Source organism: Nannospalax galili, unplaced genomic scaffold (assembly GCF_000622305.1).
Source record: "Nannospalax galili isolate Female #2095 unplaced genomic scaffold, S.galili_v1.0 scaffold611, whole genome shotgun sequence".
In the NCBI taxonomy this organism is placed as follows: domain Eukaryota; kingdom Metazoa; phylum Chordata; class Mammalia; order Rodentia; family Spalacidae; genus Nannospalax; species Nannospalax galili.
Window position 1 is genome coordinate 2635874 of NW_008330486.1, and position 15413 is coordinate 2651286.

At 40.3% G+C, this 15413-nt stretch overlaps 2 protein-coding genes across 7 annotated transcripts in view; one reads left to right on the forward strand and one right to left on the reverse strand.

Annotated features, from left to right (window-relative positions):
• The window catches only part of Ccpg1 (cell cycle progression 1), a 35891-nt gene extending 25525 nt beyond the window's left edge, over positions 1 to 10366 (forward strand). For all 5 annotated transcript variants that reach the window (XM_008847744.3, XM_008847768.3, XM_029570790.1 and 2 more), the window contains 3 exons: positions 4397 to 4518; positions 6157 to 7559; positions 9623 to 10366. In XM_008847744.3, coding sequence (XP_008845966.1) covers positions 4397 to 4518; positions 6157 to 7559; positions 9623 to 9812 — 1715 coding nt within the window. In that variant the 3' untranslated portion in view covers positions 9813 to 10366. The remainder of the gene's footprint in view (positions 1 to 4396; positions 4519 to 6156; positions 7560 to 9622) is intronic.
• The window catches only part of Pigb (phosphatidylinositol glycan anchor biosynthesis class B), a 27881-nt gene continuing 22825 nt past the window's right edge, over positions 10358 to 15413 (reverse strand). For both annotated transcript variants that reach the window (XM_017801940.2, XM_017801938.2), the window contains 3 exons: positions 14024 to 14237; positions 11954 to 12134; positions 10358 to 10685 (listed from right to left, as the gene is read on the reverse strand). In XM_017801940.2, the coding sequence (XP_017657429.1) occupies positions 10548 to 10685; positions 11954 to 12134; positions 14024 to 14237 (533 nt within the window). In that variant the 3' untranslated portion in view covers positions 10358 to 10547. The remainder of the gene's footprint in view (positions 10686 to 11953; positions 12135 to 14023; positions 14238 to 15413) is intronic.

Sequence of the window (15413 nt, forward strand, 5' to 3'; positions counted from 1 at the left end):
AAAAAAAGGATTCATTATTTCTCCTTTGAAGGTGTTTTTTTTTTTATTGTTTGTTTTGCTTTGTTTTTGTTTTTTGTTTAAGGCAGGGTCTCCCTATAGCCCCACTTGGCCTGGAACTCCCTATGTAGACCAGGCTGGGCATGATCTCTCAGGGATCTACCTATCTCTGCCTCCTGAGTGTGGGATTAAAGACGTGTACCACCATGCCTGGTGGGTTTTTTTAAATGTAGTTTCAAATCTTTATTATACAAATGGGCTATAGTACAATGTTTTGTTATTTAAACTATCTAAATGGCTAATGTACACTGGATATTTTTTTTTCTGAAACTCAGCCATGAATTCTCATTTCATGGGTATGATTAGTCTAAGCAGTTGTGACAGATGTTAAGTATGAGTCTTGCACGTTAAGCACCATGGCTCTGCTGCTTGGCAGTAAAGTCCAGATGTACTGTGAGGCTTAGTGCAAGTGTCACTTGCTGCTGTCATGAGTCACTTTTTTTTTTTTTTTTGTCTCTTTGAGGCAGGGTCTCCCTGTAGCTCCAGCTGGCTTGGAACTCACTATCTAGACCAGGCTGGCCTTGAACTCACAAAGATCTCTCTGCCTCTGCCAAGTGCTGGGATTAAAGGCGTGTATAACCATGCCCAGCTATGATTCACATCTTAGAGTTAACCTTGTACTTAGGTATTTTATTATGTTAGTCAATATTCAAAACCTTTAAATAACTCTCTTCTTAAATGAGAAAAGAAAGTTTTATGTGGTAGCATTTTTTATTTAGGAGTCCCACCGTAGAATCTTTTATTTAAGGTTTCTATTTTTTAAATCTTATTATCATTATTATTGTGTGTATATGATTTGATTTGTGTGGGGAGTATACATGTGGAGGTCAGAGCACAACTTTGTTGAGGAGAGCCTTTACTCTTTTGGGTTCTGGGAATGGAACTCGCATCTCCCAGCAAGTGCTTTAGCCCGCCATCTCTCTGGTCCAAGGTCTGTATTTTTAAGTACAGTTTGAGAACTGACATTCCCACTCTGTCCTATTGGACTTTGTGAGATAGTACACTTTACAAAAAATATCTTAGTATATATTTTTTGAGACAGGGCCTCACTATGTAGCCCTGGCTGGTCTGGAACTCACAGAGCTCTTCCTGCTTCTGTCTGTTGAGTACAGGGATTGAGTGCACTTGATTTTTGTTGTTGTTTTTGTTTTTGAGATGGGATCTCACTGTGTAACCTAGATTGGGCTTGAAATCATCATCCTCTTGCCTCAGCCTGTTGAGTGCCATCAGGCCTGGCCAGGGAAATACACTTTAGAAATAAACATCTTAGATCTTGTCAACTTCACAAATTTTAGTTTGCCTTATGTAAAGTACTTTTAGATTTATTTTATTGTGGTCTATGTAATCTACACTTTATGTTTTACTAGTTCTTTCCAACAATATGGTCTTGAGTTGTAGAAAAAATATTTAACATACTGTAATGTTGGAATAAAATAATGAAGACAGTCAATACTTGTTAAAGTCAGAGTAAATTAAATGTGTTATTTCCTGTGTTCAACGTGGTGTTAATTCAAGTAGGTTTTGGATTCTTGGGAGAAGCCTGGTTGGATTGAATGTTGAGGTGCTTATTCAGAGCCTCCTGTGAACTTTGCTGCAGTGAGATTTGCTGTGAAGTGCCCTTCATATCACTGACTTTGTGAAGCAAATATGTCAATGTGGTTTTGAGTATGATTTTTCTCCTTACAGGTAAACATTAAGGAAACAAGGGAGAAGGCATTAAATCTTTTTTTTTCTTACTAAAAAGAAAATTGGAGAGTGACTTTTATTATTAATACAGACTGCATTGAAATCTCACCATTTGTGTGACTTTGAATATATTTTAGAAAGTGCAGTTAGAGAAGCTGGCGAGATGGTTCAGCAGTTAAGAGCACCTGCTGCTCTTGTAAGAGTCCTCAGCACCCAGTGGCAGCTCACAATCATCTGTAACTCCAGTTCCAGGGAATCCAGCGTCCTCTTCTGACCTCTGTGGGCATTGCAAGACACGGGTACACTGATACACATGGAGGCAATACACACATCCACAGAAAATAAAACTAATAAATATTTTTAAAAATATTTTGTTTATTATTTTTATTTTATGTGTATGAGTGTATTGCCTACATGTATGTGAGTGCATCCATGTCGTGCAATGCTTCGGAGGTCAGAAGAGGGCTTTGGATTCCCCTGGAACTGGAGTTAAGGATGGTTCGTAGCTGTCATGTGGGTGCTGGGAATTGAACCCAGGTCCTCTGCAAGAGCAGTCATTGCTCTTAACCGCTGAGCCATCTCTCCAGCCCCAAAACTAATATTTTTTAAAAAAGAAAGTGTAGTTAGAGGAGAGTACTTTAAAAACCAAGGATTTTTCTGTCCTTGTTAGGATTTTGGTTACAAGGAAAATTTGCTTTAACAAAATCAAACTATTAGCCTTTTCAAAACATGAAAGCCCTGGATGGTGCAGTATGTGAAGGAAGTCTGTATAGCACTGAGATGGTTTACTGAAATCTGAGGCCTGGCCTGAATGACCTCGGTACCTCTACTCGGGACAGAATTTTCCTCCCTGAATTGGGCAGTGAGCTTTGTACTCAGCCAGTTTGAATTTTCCATTCACCTAGATTGTGTCTATAAGTGTCATTTGCAGTATAAATAAAACACTCACTAGCTCTTTAAAATGTGGGGTACCTCATCAGACTGAAAGAGTGTGGAACAGCAGAACAGTGGATTGTAGGGGCATTCTGAAAATGCCTCTAAATTTAAAAAATTGGAAAAAGACAAAAGTTGAGATAAAGAAAGCCACATGCAAGTGAATGCATGAAGTAGGTCACCATTTTTACTCCTCTCCTGACTTAGAGTCATCCACATTCAAAGTGATGGTGAAGGGGTGATAGGCTGCTCAGCTCTTCAGACAGTATAGCACATGTGCACAGGACAAGTGATATGGCACAGGCTACATTAGGTCTTCGGAGTCATTCTTGACATTTGGTTAGGTTGGGTCAGACTTAGTAAGTTTATGACAGGAGAAGGGAAAGTAGAGCATCCCAGGAATTGAGAGTCTAACCTTTGCTTACTTTTGGAGTAGTAGGATTATAGAAAAGAAATGTTTAGAAAAAGTGGAGTATGTGACATGTTACTGTGTGGGAAAGTTTTATCAGTTGAGCAAACTAACAGTAAACAAGAGGGAAAAGTACAAGAAGTTACAGGGGACTGGAAGAACTGGGAGTTCTGCAGCCACGTCTGGTGATGGAGGCCTTACTGCTAACCCTGTCTCCAGCCCCATGTTAATCGATGTTCAGAAGTGATTTTCAAGATACTGAAGAATTAAAAATGATTTATTATTATATATCCTTTTAGATGTTAGGTTGCCTGATGTGTTTTGCTGTATTTTCGGATTAGTGGTATTTTTTTCTTGTGTATGAAGCATTGTAGGAGCATGTAAATTACTGTCTTGGCAAACTAACATTTTTAGGGAATATTCTTTTCTTTTCTTTTCTTTTCTTTTCTTTTCTTTTCTTTTCTTTTCTTTTCTTTTCTTTTCTTTTCTTTTCTTTTCTTTCTTGTAATTTTACTTTATCCTTGACAAATAAGGACAGATTTAACCATTGCAGAATTACTGATTAATCTGTTGTTTGTGGTACTGGGTGCTGAACTCTGAACTCAGGGCTATGGTAATGGTAATTAGGGGCTTTACCATTGAGTTACATCCCTAGCCACCATGCAGAATGCTTAAAAGATTTGGCTTTGAGGGCAAATAAGATAGCTCTGTGGGTAAAGATGTTTCCTGCCAAGACTGATGGCCTAAATTCAATCCCTGGGATCCACATGGGGAAGGAGAGTCAACTGACCTCTACACATGGGCCATGACACACATGTACGTAACCCCCCTAACATGTATATTATAAAATGGTTTGAGTTTGAGAATGATAGTGTTCATAATTAGACATTTACTATGCTATACTTTTACGGTTTGTGTTATCTCATGCAGGCAGAAAATTAGAGACATACATTTTAGTTTTTGTGTTTTGGCTTTCAATTTGTAGGAAGAAAACTATTGGTTTATTTCTCAGTTTAGTGAGGTTTGAGACACTTTATGTACTTAGATATCCTCAGAGCACAGCTGAGTGCCTTCAACACAGCAAGATGAGGCACAAATTTCTGTTAGAGTAACAGGTTCTAGACTGCTTAAATGTTCTTGTATGTATGCCAACTAAATTAACTCACTTGACCTGGGTTACCAAGAAGATCCACTATCATGAGGTTTTAAAATAATGATCTTACCCAAATTAAGTAGTTATATGGAGATTCAGTGTTGAATGTATTTTTAAATATTGGCATCCAGGCTAAATATAATAATTGATCATTTTAGGCACAATTCAGATTCAGAAGCGTCAGCATTTAGTCAGGAAGATCCATGAGGATGAACTGAATGATGTGAAGAATTATCTCTCTCAGTGCCAACAGGAACAAGAGTCTTTTGTAGATCCCACAGTAAGTATTAAAATTTAAATAATAACAGAGTAATATGAAAATAATGGTTAGAGCTAGATGTGGTGGACATACCTGTAACACTGGAGAGACTGAGGCAAGCAAATCACTTGAAGTTCAAGGCCACCCTGGGTTACCTAGCAACACTGCCTAAAAAGCCAATAACTACTACTACTACTACTGCTTCTACTAGTGATGTATAATAATAGGGCTTGGTGAGGTGGAGTGGGATAATAATAGTAGGGGGTGGGGTGGAGCATGCCTTTAATCCCAGCACCCTGGAGGCAAAGGCAGGGGGATTTCTGTAAGATCAAGGCTAGAGTGGTATATATAGTGAGTTCCAAGCTAGCCAGGGGCAAGGGAGACCCTGTCTCAAAAAACAAAACAAAGAAAAAGTCAGTAGTTGAGCTATGTAAATACAAGTACAGTGAAAATTAGTAAATAAATAATTAGGACCAGCAAAATGGCTGATCAGGTAAAAGCATTTGCCACCAAACCTGATTGAATGTGAGTTAGATTCCCCAGGCCTCACATGGTGGAATGAGAGAACCATGCCCTGCAGGTTGTTCCCTGGTCGCTCTACCACCATCAGCATGCCATGTTAGGTATGTGTCCCACCCCCCAAATACATGCACACATACAAATTTAAAAATAACATTCATAACTGTTTTGTTAGTCTTTTTTTTTGGTCTTTTTGAGACAGGGTCTCCCTGTAGGCCCAGCTGTCCTGGAACTCACTGTGTAGACCAGGCTGGCCTTGAACTCACAGAGATGCGCCTGCCTCTGCCTCCCGAGTGCTGGGACTACAGGCGTGCACCACCATGCCTGGCTACGTTAGTAATTTTTATATCAGTTACTCTAATTTTTCTGACAATCCTGTGAATGAAGCAATTAATCTGTTTCATTTTATAGAGGTTCAGAAAGGTTAACGAGCAGATCTAATTTGATTCCAAGTATCAAACTTCAAAGATCTGATTTTCATTTTTGTTGTTTATAATTTGTCTTGTGTGTGCATGCACATTGCAAGGCAATCACCTTTATTGAGCTGTCTTGCAGGCCCAAAGATACCTTAAAAAATTTTACTTAAATAATAGCTGAGAGGCTGAGGGTCTTATCCAGGGATAGCCTACTTACCTAGCAAGGTCTTATTGTGCAGCACTGGGTTGGCCTTGAATTTGCAGCAGTCCTGCTTTAGTCTCTCAAGTGCTGGGGTTATATGCGTGAGCCACATGTCCAGCCAGAAAATCTAGGAGCCTTTTCAGGACATCGTCCTGTAGATAAAAGATAGAAGGGCCATCCTCCCTCTTCCTAACTTATAAACAGGTGCAGTCTGTCAGTCTGTCTGTGTGTACATGTGTGTGTTACACTGAATATTGAACCCAGAGCTTGTATCTACTGGGCACATGCTCTGCTTTTGATCTGCAAAGTCACCCCTTTTGTCTACTGCAAGTGGCAGGGAGCCTTCGTGTTCCAATTTTTAATACTGTTTAACAATACCCAGAGGACAGTGTGTGTGCATGTGTATGTATGTTTATATGGGAAGGCACTAGGTTATGGGGTGTTTATTACATGTTAAAGATTTAAATTGAACTTTCCAAGCACTTGACATTTCTCTTCTCTTTCAAAATAAAAAACCTTTAGTCATTGAAAGAAAACCTTGCAAGGTGTTGGACCCTTACCGAAGCAGAGAAAATTTCCTTTGAAACTCAGAAAAATAACCTTGCTGCCGAAAATCAGTATTTAAGAATGTCTCTGGAGAAGGAAGAAAAAGCTGTGTTATCATTGCAGGAAGAATTAAAGCAACTGAGGGAGCAGATTAGGATATCAGAAGATAAAGGGTCAAGCACTGTGTTAATTAAGGAAAACCAGGTACTTAAGCAGCATTTAGAAGTGGAGAAACAGAAGGCAGACAGCTTCTTTACTGAAAGAGGAATGCTGTTGGAGGAAACAAAGATACTGAAGAGGGACCTGGAGAAGGAACGACTCTTAGCGATGGCTCTGACGGCAAAACTCGAGCAGCTGGGCCCCAGTCAGTCTCAGGATCGCTTAGATTCTCCCAATGTACTGACGGAAAAAAGGGAAATGGCACTGTTACAGCAAAGACTCGCTGAGCTGGAACAGAAACTAAACTTTGAACAGCAGCGTTCGGATTTGTGGGAAAGACTGTATGTTGAGGCGAAAGATCAAAATGGAAAGCAAAAGACTGATGGAGAGAAGAAAGGAGGCAGAGGAAACCACAGGGCCAAGAGTAAGTCCAAGGAAACGTTTTTGGGAACAGTTAAGGAGACATTTGATGCTATGAAGAATTCTACCAAGGAGTTTGTGAGACACCATAAAGAAAAAATTAAGCAGGCGAAAGAAGCTGTGAAGGAAAACCTTAAGAAGTTCTCAGATTCTGTCAAGTCCACGTTCCGACATTTCAAAGATACCACCAAGAATATCTTTGATGAAAAGGGCAATAAAAGATTCAGTGCTACAAGAGAAGAGGCAGCTGAGAAGCCAAGAACAGTTTTTGGTGACTTTTTACATCCACAGCATAAAGTGTCTACACAAAACCAGAATTGCAGGGGCCCTGCTGTGCAAAGGAACGGAAGGAGGGAAAAGCCCAGGCACTTTGAAGAATTCAGAAAAAATGCAAATTCACAGAAGTGCAACTCTGAGCATAACTATGGGGAAACCCATTCTTGCAGAAGGGCTTGCTCGGGTGTGTTTGAATGTGCTCATCAGGAATCCATTAGGCCTTTTAATATACTGCGTCCTGTGAGGATAGATGAATTCAGACGGCTAATTGAAAAGTACTTAGTGAATGAGCTGGGTGCTTTTCATCATTGGAAAGAACTGGATGAGTTCATCAGTAAGTTTTTCCTGAATGGTGTCTTTAGACATGACCAGAAGCTCTTCACCGACTTTGTTAGCGATGTAAAAGGTTATCTTAAGGACATGAAGGAATATCAAGTAGTCGATGTTGATGGAGTGTTGGAGAAGTTGGATGGATATGTTTATGGACACTTTGGTCATACTTTCCCCCTACCATATGGACCCAGGTCGGTTTACATAAAACCGTGTGATTATAATAGCTTCTAACAGTTGTATATGGATAGAATTGTTATTATGAGTTTCTTAAAGGCTACTATTTGTAAGAGACATGGTTTATTGCCCCCTGAAATTCAGAATAAATTGAAAGACAGTTTAAAAATTATAACAGTTGCAAACTGAAAACTTCATGTAGTATAATCACTTGGACTTGAGCAAATGATTTAATTTCTATCTTAAAAATTAGTTAAGGACATATAAATTGATTCGAGCCAATTTGGTTTCTTTCAGTGTAGCTTATATGATACAATTAAGTAACCCTTTAATCTTTTATTTTAGAAGTGAAAACAGATTTTAGTATGAAATCCAAAGAGGTATATACTGTTCTAGCCCCGCTAATTTTCATTTGTCCATTCTGTGTGACAACTTACATGTAGTACTCCTGCAGGCTTATTGTAGAGACCAGTAATAGAATGATCAGAGGCAAAGTCAGGCCATAAGTTCTAACACATGTCCTTCAAAACATTGTATTCATTGTTTATCAGCTTTTTATTCTGTAATGTGAAAATGTCCTGATGTTAAATAATAGCTTTTTACCTTTGAGATTCATATAGTTACATCTTTATAAATAAATGCAATGTGCCTATAAAATAATGAGACTGAATTTTGGTGTCTTTAGTTGTGAAAGCAGATACTTAGTGCTGTGGTGAGCAAAGTGTTAGGAAGCTGCTTTGAGGAAACATGAAAGATTCTTTGCAGTTGCCCACAAGCCAGGCATACAGTAAATGACACAAAGATGGGGAAGCCTCAGTGATCTGGAGATGTTTGGAAAGGCTTCATGGCTGAAGTGGCCTTTCATCTAAATTTGCTCTGAAAGTAGCTCTTGAAAGAGAAATGAGAATTAGCTCTGTGGATAGGGGAGGGCATCCCACACAAAGGAAGGTCATTTGCAAAGCATGGACCTATGAAGACACACTCCTTTATGGAAGCAGAGGAGTGCTGGGGGTGAGTTAAGGTTCAGATCTTGAAGGTCACATCTCCCAGAGACTTTATGGGTTTTACCACAGAGTGGGATTATATTTAGCTTCTTAGGTGACTGGCAGTAGCCTGGAGGGTTGGCTGGAAAGTCTGAAGCTACGCATCTTGCAGGGATGAGTATCAGAAGTGGGAAGTAGGAGACAGAGCAAGAGACACTAAACCAATGAATGGTAAAATAGTTATTCCCTGTGTAAGAAGTAGAAAGTAACAAGAGTTGAGGTAATATTACTCAGATTACCAGATGAAAGTTCTAAGCCAGAGAAATTGGAAGAGAGAATTGGTTTTGGAAGTACCTGTTGACATTCAAGTGGCAATTAGTTTCACAGAATCATTTGTGCTGTGAAGTCAATCTCCATTGGAAGCACTAGGCTCCAGGGTAGTGTCCATGGGGTTGTAGAGAAGTCTGAGACAAGTGCAGAATAACATCTAAGAACCCAAACGTGTGGCAGATACTTAAAGTTGAAGATAGGAAGTATTTCTTGGCTTGGGAACTGGGCAGCCATGGTTGACATCATGGTCTTTGTGGCAAGTATTGAGGTCTGACTACAGAGACAGGAGAGCTTGTCTACTGAACTTGTGCTTCAAGAGGGAAAAAGTTAGAGGCTGTGTTTTTCTTTGTAAGAGATGTGTATATATTTTGGCTGAGGAATAAAGATACTGGAGATGGATTTTATTTATGGAAAGGAAGAAAACCAGAAACACATCTCATTATTTTATTGTCACATTTCTATTCCCAATCATCTGTTCATAATTTCTGTTTCTTGCCAGCACAGTTGTCTTTTTTCTTTAGAGTTAAAAAAAATTCAATGAACTCCCCCTTCTTCTGGTATGGATGCCTAAAGATTGCAGTTCATCTACATAGTGAGTTCCAGGCCAGCTGGGGCTACAGGGAGACCCTGTCTCAAAAAGATAAAAAAAAAAAAAAATTACATTTCATAATTTTGCAGTTTTCAGATAGATTAGTGGAAAAAAAGTATTTTTTACTTTTAGCAAATTGAACTCTAACATAGATGAAAAATGTGTTTACTACTTTCAGTCGACCTGATAAAAAGCAGCATATGGTAAATATTGAAAACTCCAGGCGTCGAAAACAAGAACAGAAGCAGCTTCGGCCACAGCCGCACAAAAGGGAAGGTAAATGGCACAAGAAAGGTCGCGCTAATGGAGGACACGTGGCAAGTCTAGAGATAGAATTGGGGCGGTTACCTTTTGATCCTAAATACTGATTCATGATTAAGTTCAACTAACTAGAAAATTAGAGACATGTGGATGTTTTCTACATTGTTTGGTGTTGAAATTAAGATGTTATCAAGATGACTATGATGTTTCCCCCCATTTTTAAAAGACTGGCTTGATGGCTTTATGTTATGCAAAAGCAAAGCTTACTAACATGCATTTTCCTGTAGCTTAGCTTTGCTTTAAGAAAAATTTTTTTTGGCCCTGGGAAGAAATGGTAGTTTTATTTAGGAAGCCAGGCATGGAATAGATTCTGTGCATGAAATAAGAATTTGTTTCAGCATATGAACTTTTAAACAAGCTCAGATCACACATGGCAGACTGTAAGTAAGTGCTAGGTTTGCAGTAGAGCTTGAAGAGTAGCTTGATGGGACCTCACCTCTAATGTCTTATACTCTTACACTTTTGTCTTTGTGGGTTCAAGAGCCTGTTGGCTTGTGAAGAATTTGCTGCCCTCTTACGAACTTGCTGACTTGTTCTTGTGAAATGTCTTGCACATCCGAATATTATGGAGGAAACAATAAAAACTACACCGTGAAGAAAACTAAAGGCTTTATTTTAAGGCTGGCATTGTGTAATAGTGCTCGTCTCTATTTTGTGATCATTATAATGGTAAAGCTGTCCACAGAGGCTCACTGCTGGTTCCATGCATCATTTGGTGTTGACTGAAGTGTGAACCTACAGTTGTCACCTTGCCTGCATCCTAGATGCAGAAAAACACTTCTTCATCTTGTGTTGAGTTTTCCGTTTAGCTTTCGTTCGTAGACATGTATGTGACTTCCAGTTCGACCCTCGGGCAAGTGAGTGTGAAAGAAAACAGCAGTCTTCTTGTAGTTTCCTGAAGTTAGGAAAGCATGGATTTCCTAGAAGTAAACATGTTTAAGTTAATAAAGGCTATATTTCGCCAAGTACCGTTTCAAGGAATTTGTAGAATTACAAATTATAATTTCTCAGCAACTTTTTTCTTAGTAAAACAAGATTTTCCTTTGATTTTAATGTGTATGAGTATATTGCCTGCATGTGTGTAAGTACACCCATGTTGTGCAATGCCCTCGGAGGTCAGAAGGAGGCATTGGATCCCCTGGAACTGGAGTTACAGATGGTTGTTAGCCCCCATATGGGTGCTGGGAATCAAACTTGGGTCCTCTGCAAGAGCAGTCAGTGCTCTTAACCGCTGAGCCATCTTCTCCAGCCCTGTAAAATAAGATTTTTCAGTGAAAGAATTAACTTATGGTAACTAAACCATAACTAGGTATTTACAGAACTAGGGCTGGTTTTACTGGGGGGAAGACCAACTATGGAATATGGGGCTCTGACCATTAATTTTTGTCAACTTAATTGGACTAAGAAACAAGGTGAGCTGGCTCAGTTGGTCAAGTGCTTGCCTCCCAAGCACAAGGACCTGAGGTCCTATCCCTAGCACCCACATAAAAAGTTGGGCTTGCTGGCTGTGTAGGGGCTATGTGGATGGAGTAGAGAAAAGAGGATCCTGGGGCTTGCTGCCCAGCTAATCTAGCCACTGGTGTGCTCCAGATTGAGTGATAGACCAGTCTCAAAAAATGAGGTTGAGGCGGTGCTGGAGAGACAGCTGCTCTTGCAAAGGATCTTGGTTTGATTCCCAGCACCCACATAGTGGCTCAAGAACCTTCCAGTTCCAGGGGATCTTACACTCTCCTCTGGTCTCCACAGGCATTGTACACACATTGTACATACACACATGCAGGTGAACTCTCATACACAAAAGTAATACATTCTTTAAAAATGAAGAGTGTTTTTTCAGAAAGAATTAAATTGAGGGGAGAGATGACCTGCCGTGAACATTGGTGACACCATTCCATGGGCTGTGGTCCCAAACTGCATAAAAAAAGGAGAGAGAGAGCAGGCTAATGCTGACATTCCCTTTTTCTGCTCCTGTTCCATGGAGAGGTGAACAGATTCATGCTCCTCCATCTTAGCTCCACCAAAGAGTTGCTCACACCTCAGCACCATGTCTTCCCTGCTATGAGCCAGAATAAATCTTCCCTTAAGTTGCTTCTTGTCATGTCCACAAATATGAAAACAGTAAAATGGGCTGAAGGGATCAAGAAGCAGGTGAAATAAAATGCTGAGTTGCCTCATCATGCTGACCTACCTTCTCCAGAACACTGAAGATGACCAAGTGAGTGGGGAGCGAAGTGTTGCTGAGAAACTCTTGATGTAACCAGTTTAAAGGATTTAGGTAAAATACATCTGCTTCATCAAGATACTGAGTTTTTCCAGTCAAGTCTGGGGGACACTGGAGAAATCGCATCGATAGTGGACAGTGAACATGGCTGTGGGAAGAAAAGTTATGATAGTTACAAGAACAGGTTCATGTAACCTTTAAACAAGAGGTTTAAAATAACGAAAGTTTTCATGGTACTTTTTTTTCTTTTTGACATGGTCTCATTCTGAAGTCCAGGCTGGGCTTGAAATCACTATGTATACCAGGCTGGCCTTATACTTATCCTCCTACCTCTGCCTCCCAAGGGCTGGGATTTCATATGTATGCCACTGTGCTGGTTAATTTTTGTCAACTTGACACAAACTATATTGCCATCTGGGAAGAGGAAACCTTAATTGAAGAATTTTCCTGATCAGATTGGCCTGTGGTCATGTCTGTGAGGCATTATCTCAATTGCTAATTGATGTGGGAGGGCTGAGCCCATGGGCATCTCTGGGCAGGTGGGCCTGGGCTGGAGCGATAACTCAGTGGTTAAGGGCACTGACTGCTCGTTGCTGAGAACCAGGGTTCAATTCCCAGCACCCACATGGTGGCTAACAACTGTCTGTGACTCCAGTTCCAGGTGAATCTGATACCCTTTTCTGACCTTAACACTTGTACACATAAAATTAAAATAAAATATTAAAAGGATAACTGAGGGGATGGTGAGATGGCTCGGTGGTTATGAGCACCACCTGCTCTTGCAGAGGATCTGGGCTCTCAGCACCTACAAGGCAGCTAACAACCTACTGTAACTCCAGTTCCAGGGAATCCTGTGCCCACTTCTGACCTTCATGGACATTGCATGACTCGGGTGCACGAACATACATGCAAACAATATGCTCATACACATAATAAGTAGAAATGTAAGGGGGAAAAAAAAAAGGTAGCTGAACAATCCTCTAGGGTATCTGCTTTAGTACCTATTTTAGCCCCTGTCTTGGCTTCCTTTGATTATGGACTATAACCCTTTTCCTCACCAAGCTGCTTTTGGTCAGTGTTTTATGACAGCAACAGAAAGCAACCATGCCTGGCTCCTACTATTTTGTTTTTGAGATGGGGTTTCACTGTGTAGCCCTGGTTGGTCTCCAACTCAGAGATTCACTTGCTTCTGCTTCCTGAGACTCTGAGTGCTGGGATTAAAGGGGAGTGCCCCACACTGAGCTGTTACTACTTTTAAGATGTATATTTAACAAAGTGAAAAATATGTACTGGAGAGATGGTTCAGTGGTTAAGAGCACAGGCTGTTCTTGCAGAGGACCAAGGTTTGAGTCCCAGCACCCACATGGGAGCTAACAACCTTCTGTAATTCCTGTTCTGGGGTGGGGGTGGATCTGATCCTTCTGCTCTCTTCAGGCATTGTATGACACGGGTACACTTACATGCAGGCAATACACTCATGTACATAAAAATATAAAATTATTAAAAAAATGAGAAGTCTCACTGCATAAATTAAGGTGACCAAAGCCAACCTTAAGTGCATTTACTAAAGATGATCATGACTGCAGCAGCAGCAGCAGCACAACCTACGAGCCCAACCCAGAGCAGCAGCTGCTCTCACACAGGCCAGTTGAAGATAGATATATCCTACATGAAGCAGGATTACCTGCAGCAGCAGCAGCACAACCTACGAGCCCAACCCAGAGCAGCAGCTGCTCTCACACAGGCCAGTTGGCAGTGGGGGACTGGTGTTCTCTAGCTAAATGGTCTTCAGGACCAGGTGGCTCCTTTTCAGTACACAGTCTCTGTCAGCTATGGCAAAATTGGAAACTTGTTGTAAACGAGAAAGCACTCTTACTTTTCTACTCTAAAAAGGAATCCTATTCTTAAGTGACTTGTTTGAGGAGGGATTTTATTTATTTATTTATTTATTTATTTATTTGTTTATTTATTTATTTTTGAGATAGGGTCTCCTTGTAGCCCCAGCTAGCCTGGAACTTGCACAACCATCTTCCTTACCTGTAGTAGGGAGTGGAGTGACAGGGCATCATTATGAAAACTGAGGCAGAAGATTGATCAGGCCCGCTGGGACAGACTTTCTGAATATGACTCATGACATCGAGAGTGCCCCGTTGATGAATTAAGCCAGTATAGAATGCGAGCAGCACATTTGATAAAAACAGAAAACTCAGAGCTGGTTTCTTCCACATCTTCAGGTTGGTTAGTGAGTATCCTATATGAAGATAGATATATCCTATATGAAGATAGATTACCTGTAATAGTCTTGTTTTTCTGTTACCTATGTACACATTTGTATATAATTTCTCATGTAAACCGAATAAGCTGTGGTGCTGTCAGGCAAAAAAGAAACTAACCTTTGTCTAGTAAAAGGCATCATGTGTGGCAGGTTTATGGCTGTTGGTTCTTAAAGTCTCCCAGGGTGTCTAGCATGGAAAGTTTTCGAGGGGGACCTCAGAAATTTGAGTTCTTAAAGGGAGAGTTAGAAAGGCAGTATAGTCACATGCCTAAACCTAACTAGGATCCAAGATTTCATAGGGAAACACTTCCTTGTTAATACTTGCTTAAGATAGGTGACTGAGATTCCAGTTAGGTCCTGCCATCCAATAGGCGTCTTGAACTGCTCACTGTGGAGATATAGTTCTCACTGCATGGCCCAGATGCCAATGACTAGCTTCAGGAATTGATAGTTGCTGCCAGTCAATAATGTGTTACTGACTTAAAATGCCAGACCCCTTCTCAGTTACTGAAGATTCAGCTCTTTGTATGAAATTCTTGAATACAGACCCATACAGGGACCCACAGTAGCTAACTCACTGCAAATAGAGGCTAAACATGACTGCCAAGTACTTTTCTCCAATCGTCTGGGCCTATAGAAAGATACTCAGAAATGAGTATGCAGTGCGGGGGATCTCATGCACCACAAGACAAAATTACTCTATATGGAAGCTGACTCTCTGTGTATGTGTTTTTATTATTATTATTATTATTATTATTATTATTATTATTATTTGAGATAAGGTTTTTCTCTGTAGCCCAGGCTGGTAATCCTCAGGATCCTCCTGCCTCAGCTTCCCAAATGCTGGGATTGCTACCATGTTCTTCATGTTCTGACTCCTTTACTCAGCCACACCTAAATACATTTGTTAGTTTATTCTGCACACTGTTCAGATTTTATGTCTGTAGTTGGGCAGTTTGTATTCTCCAGCAATGACAGAGGTGTGGTTCATGCAGTGGAGAGGATGGGAAAGCCTCAGCCTGCACCTAGTAATCCCTTCACATTCACTGAACAGTGGCAAGGATTACTATAAAACCCAAGGTCAAGAAAAAAAATCTCTTTACCTTCTCTCATATGGTCTAGTCTTTAGAAATATATATATATATATTTCTG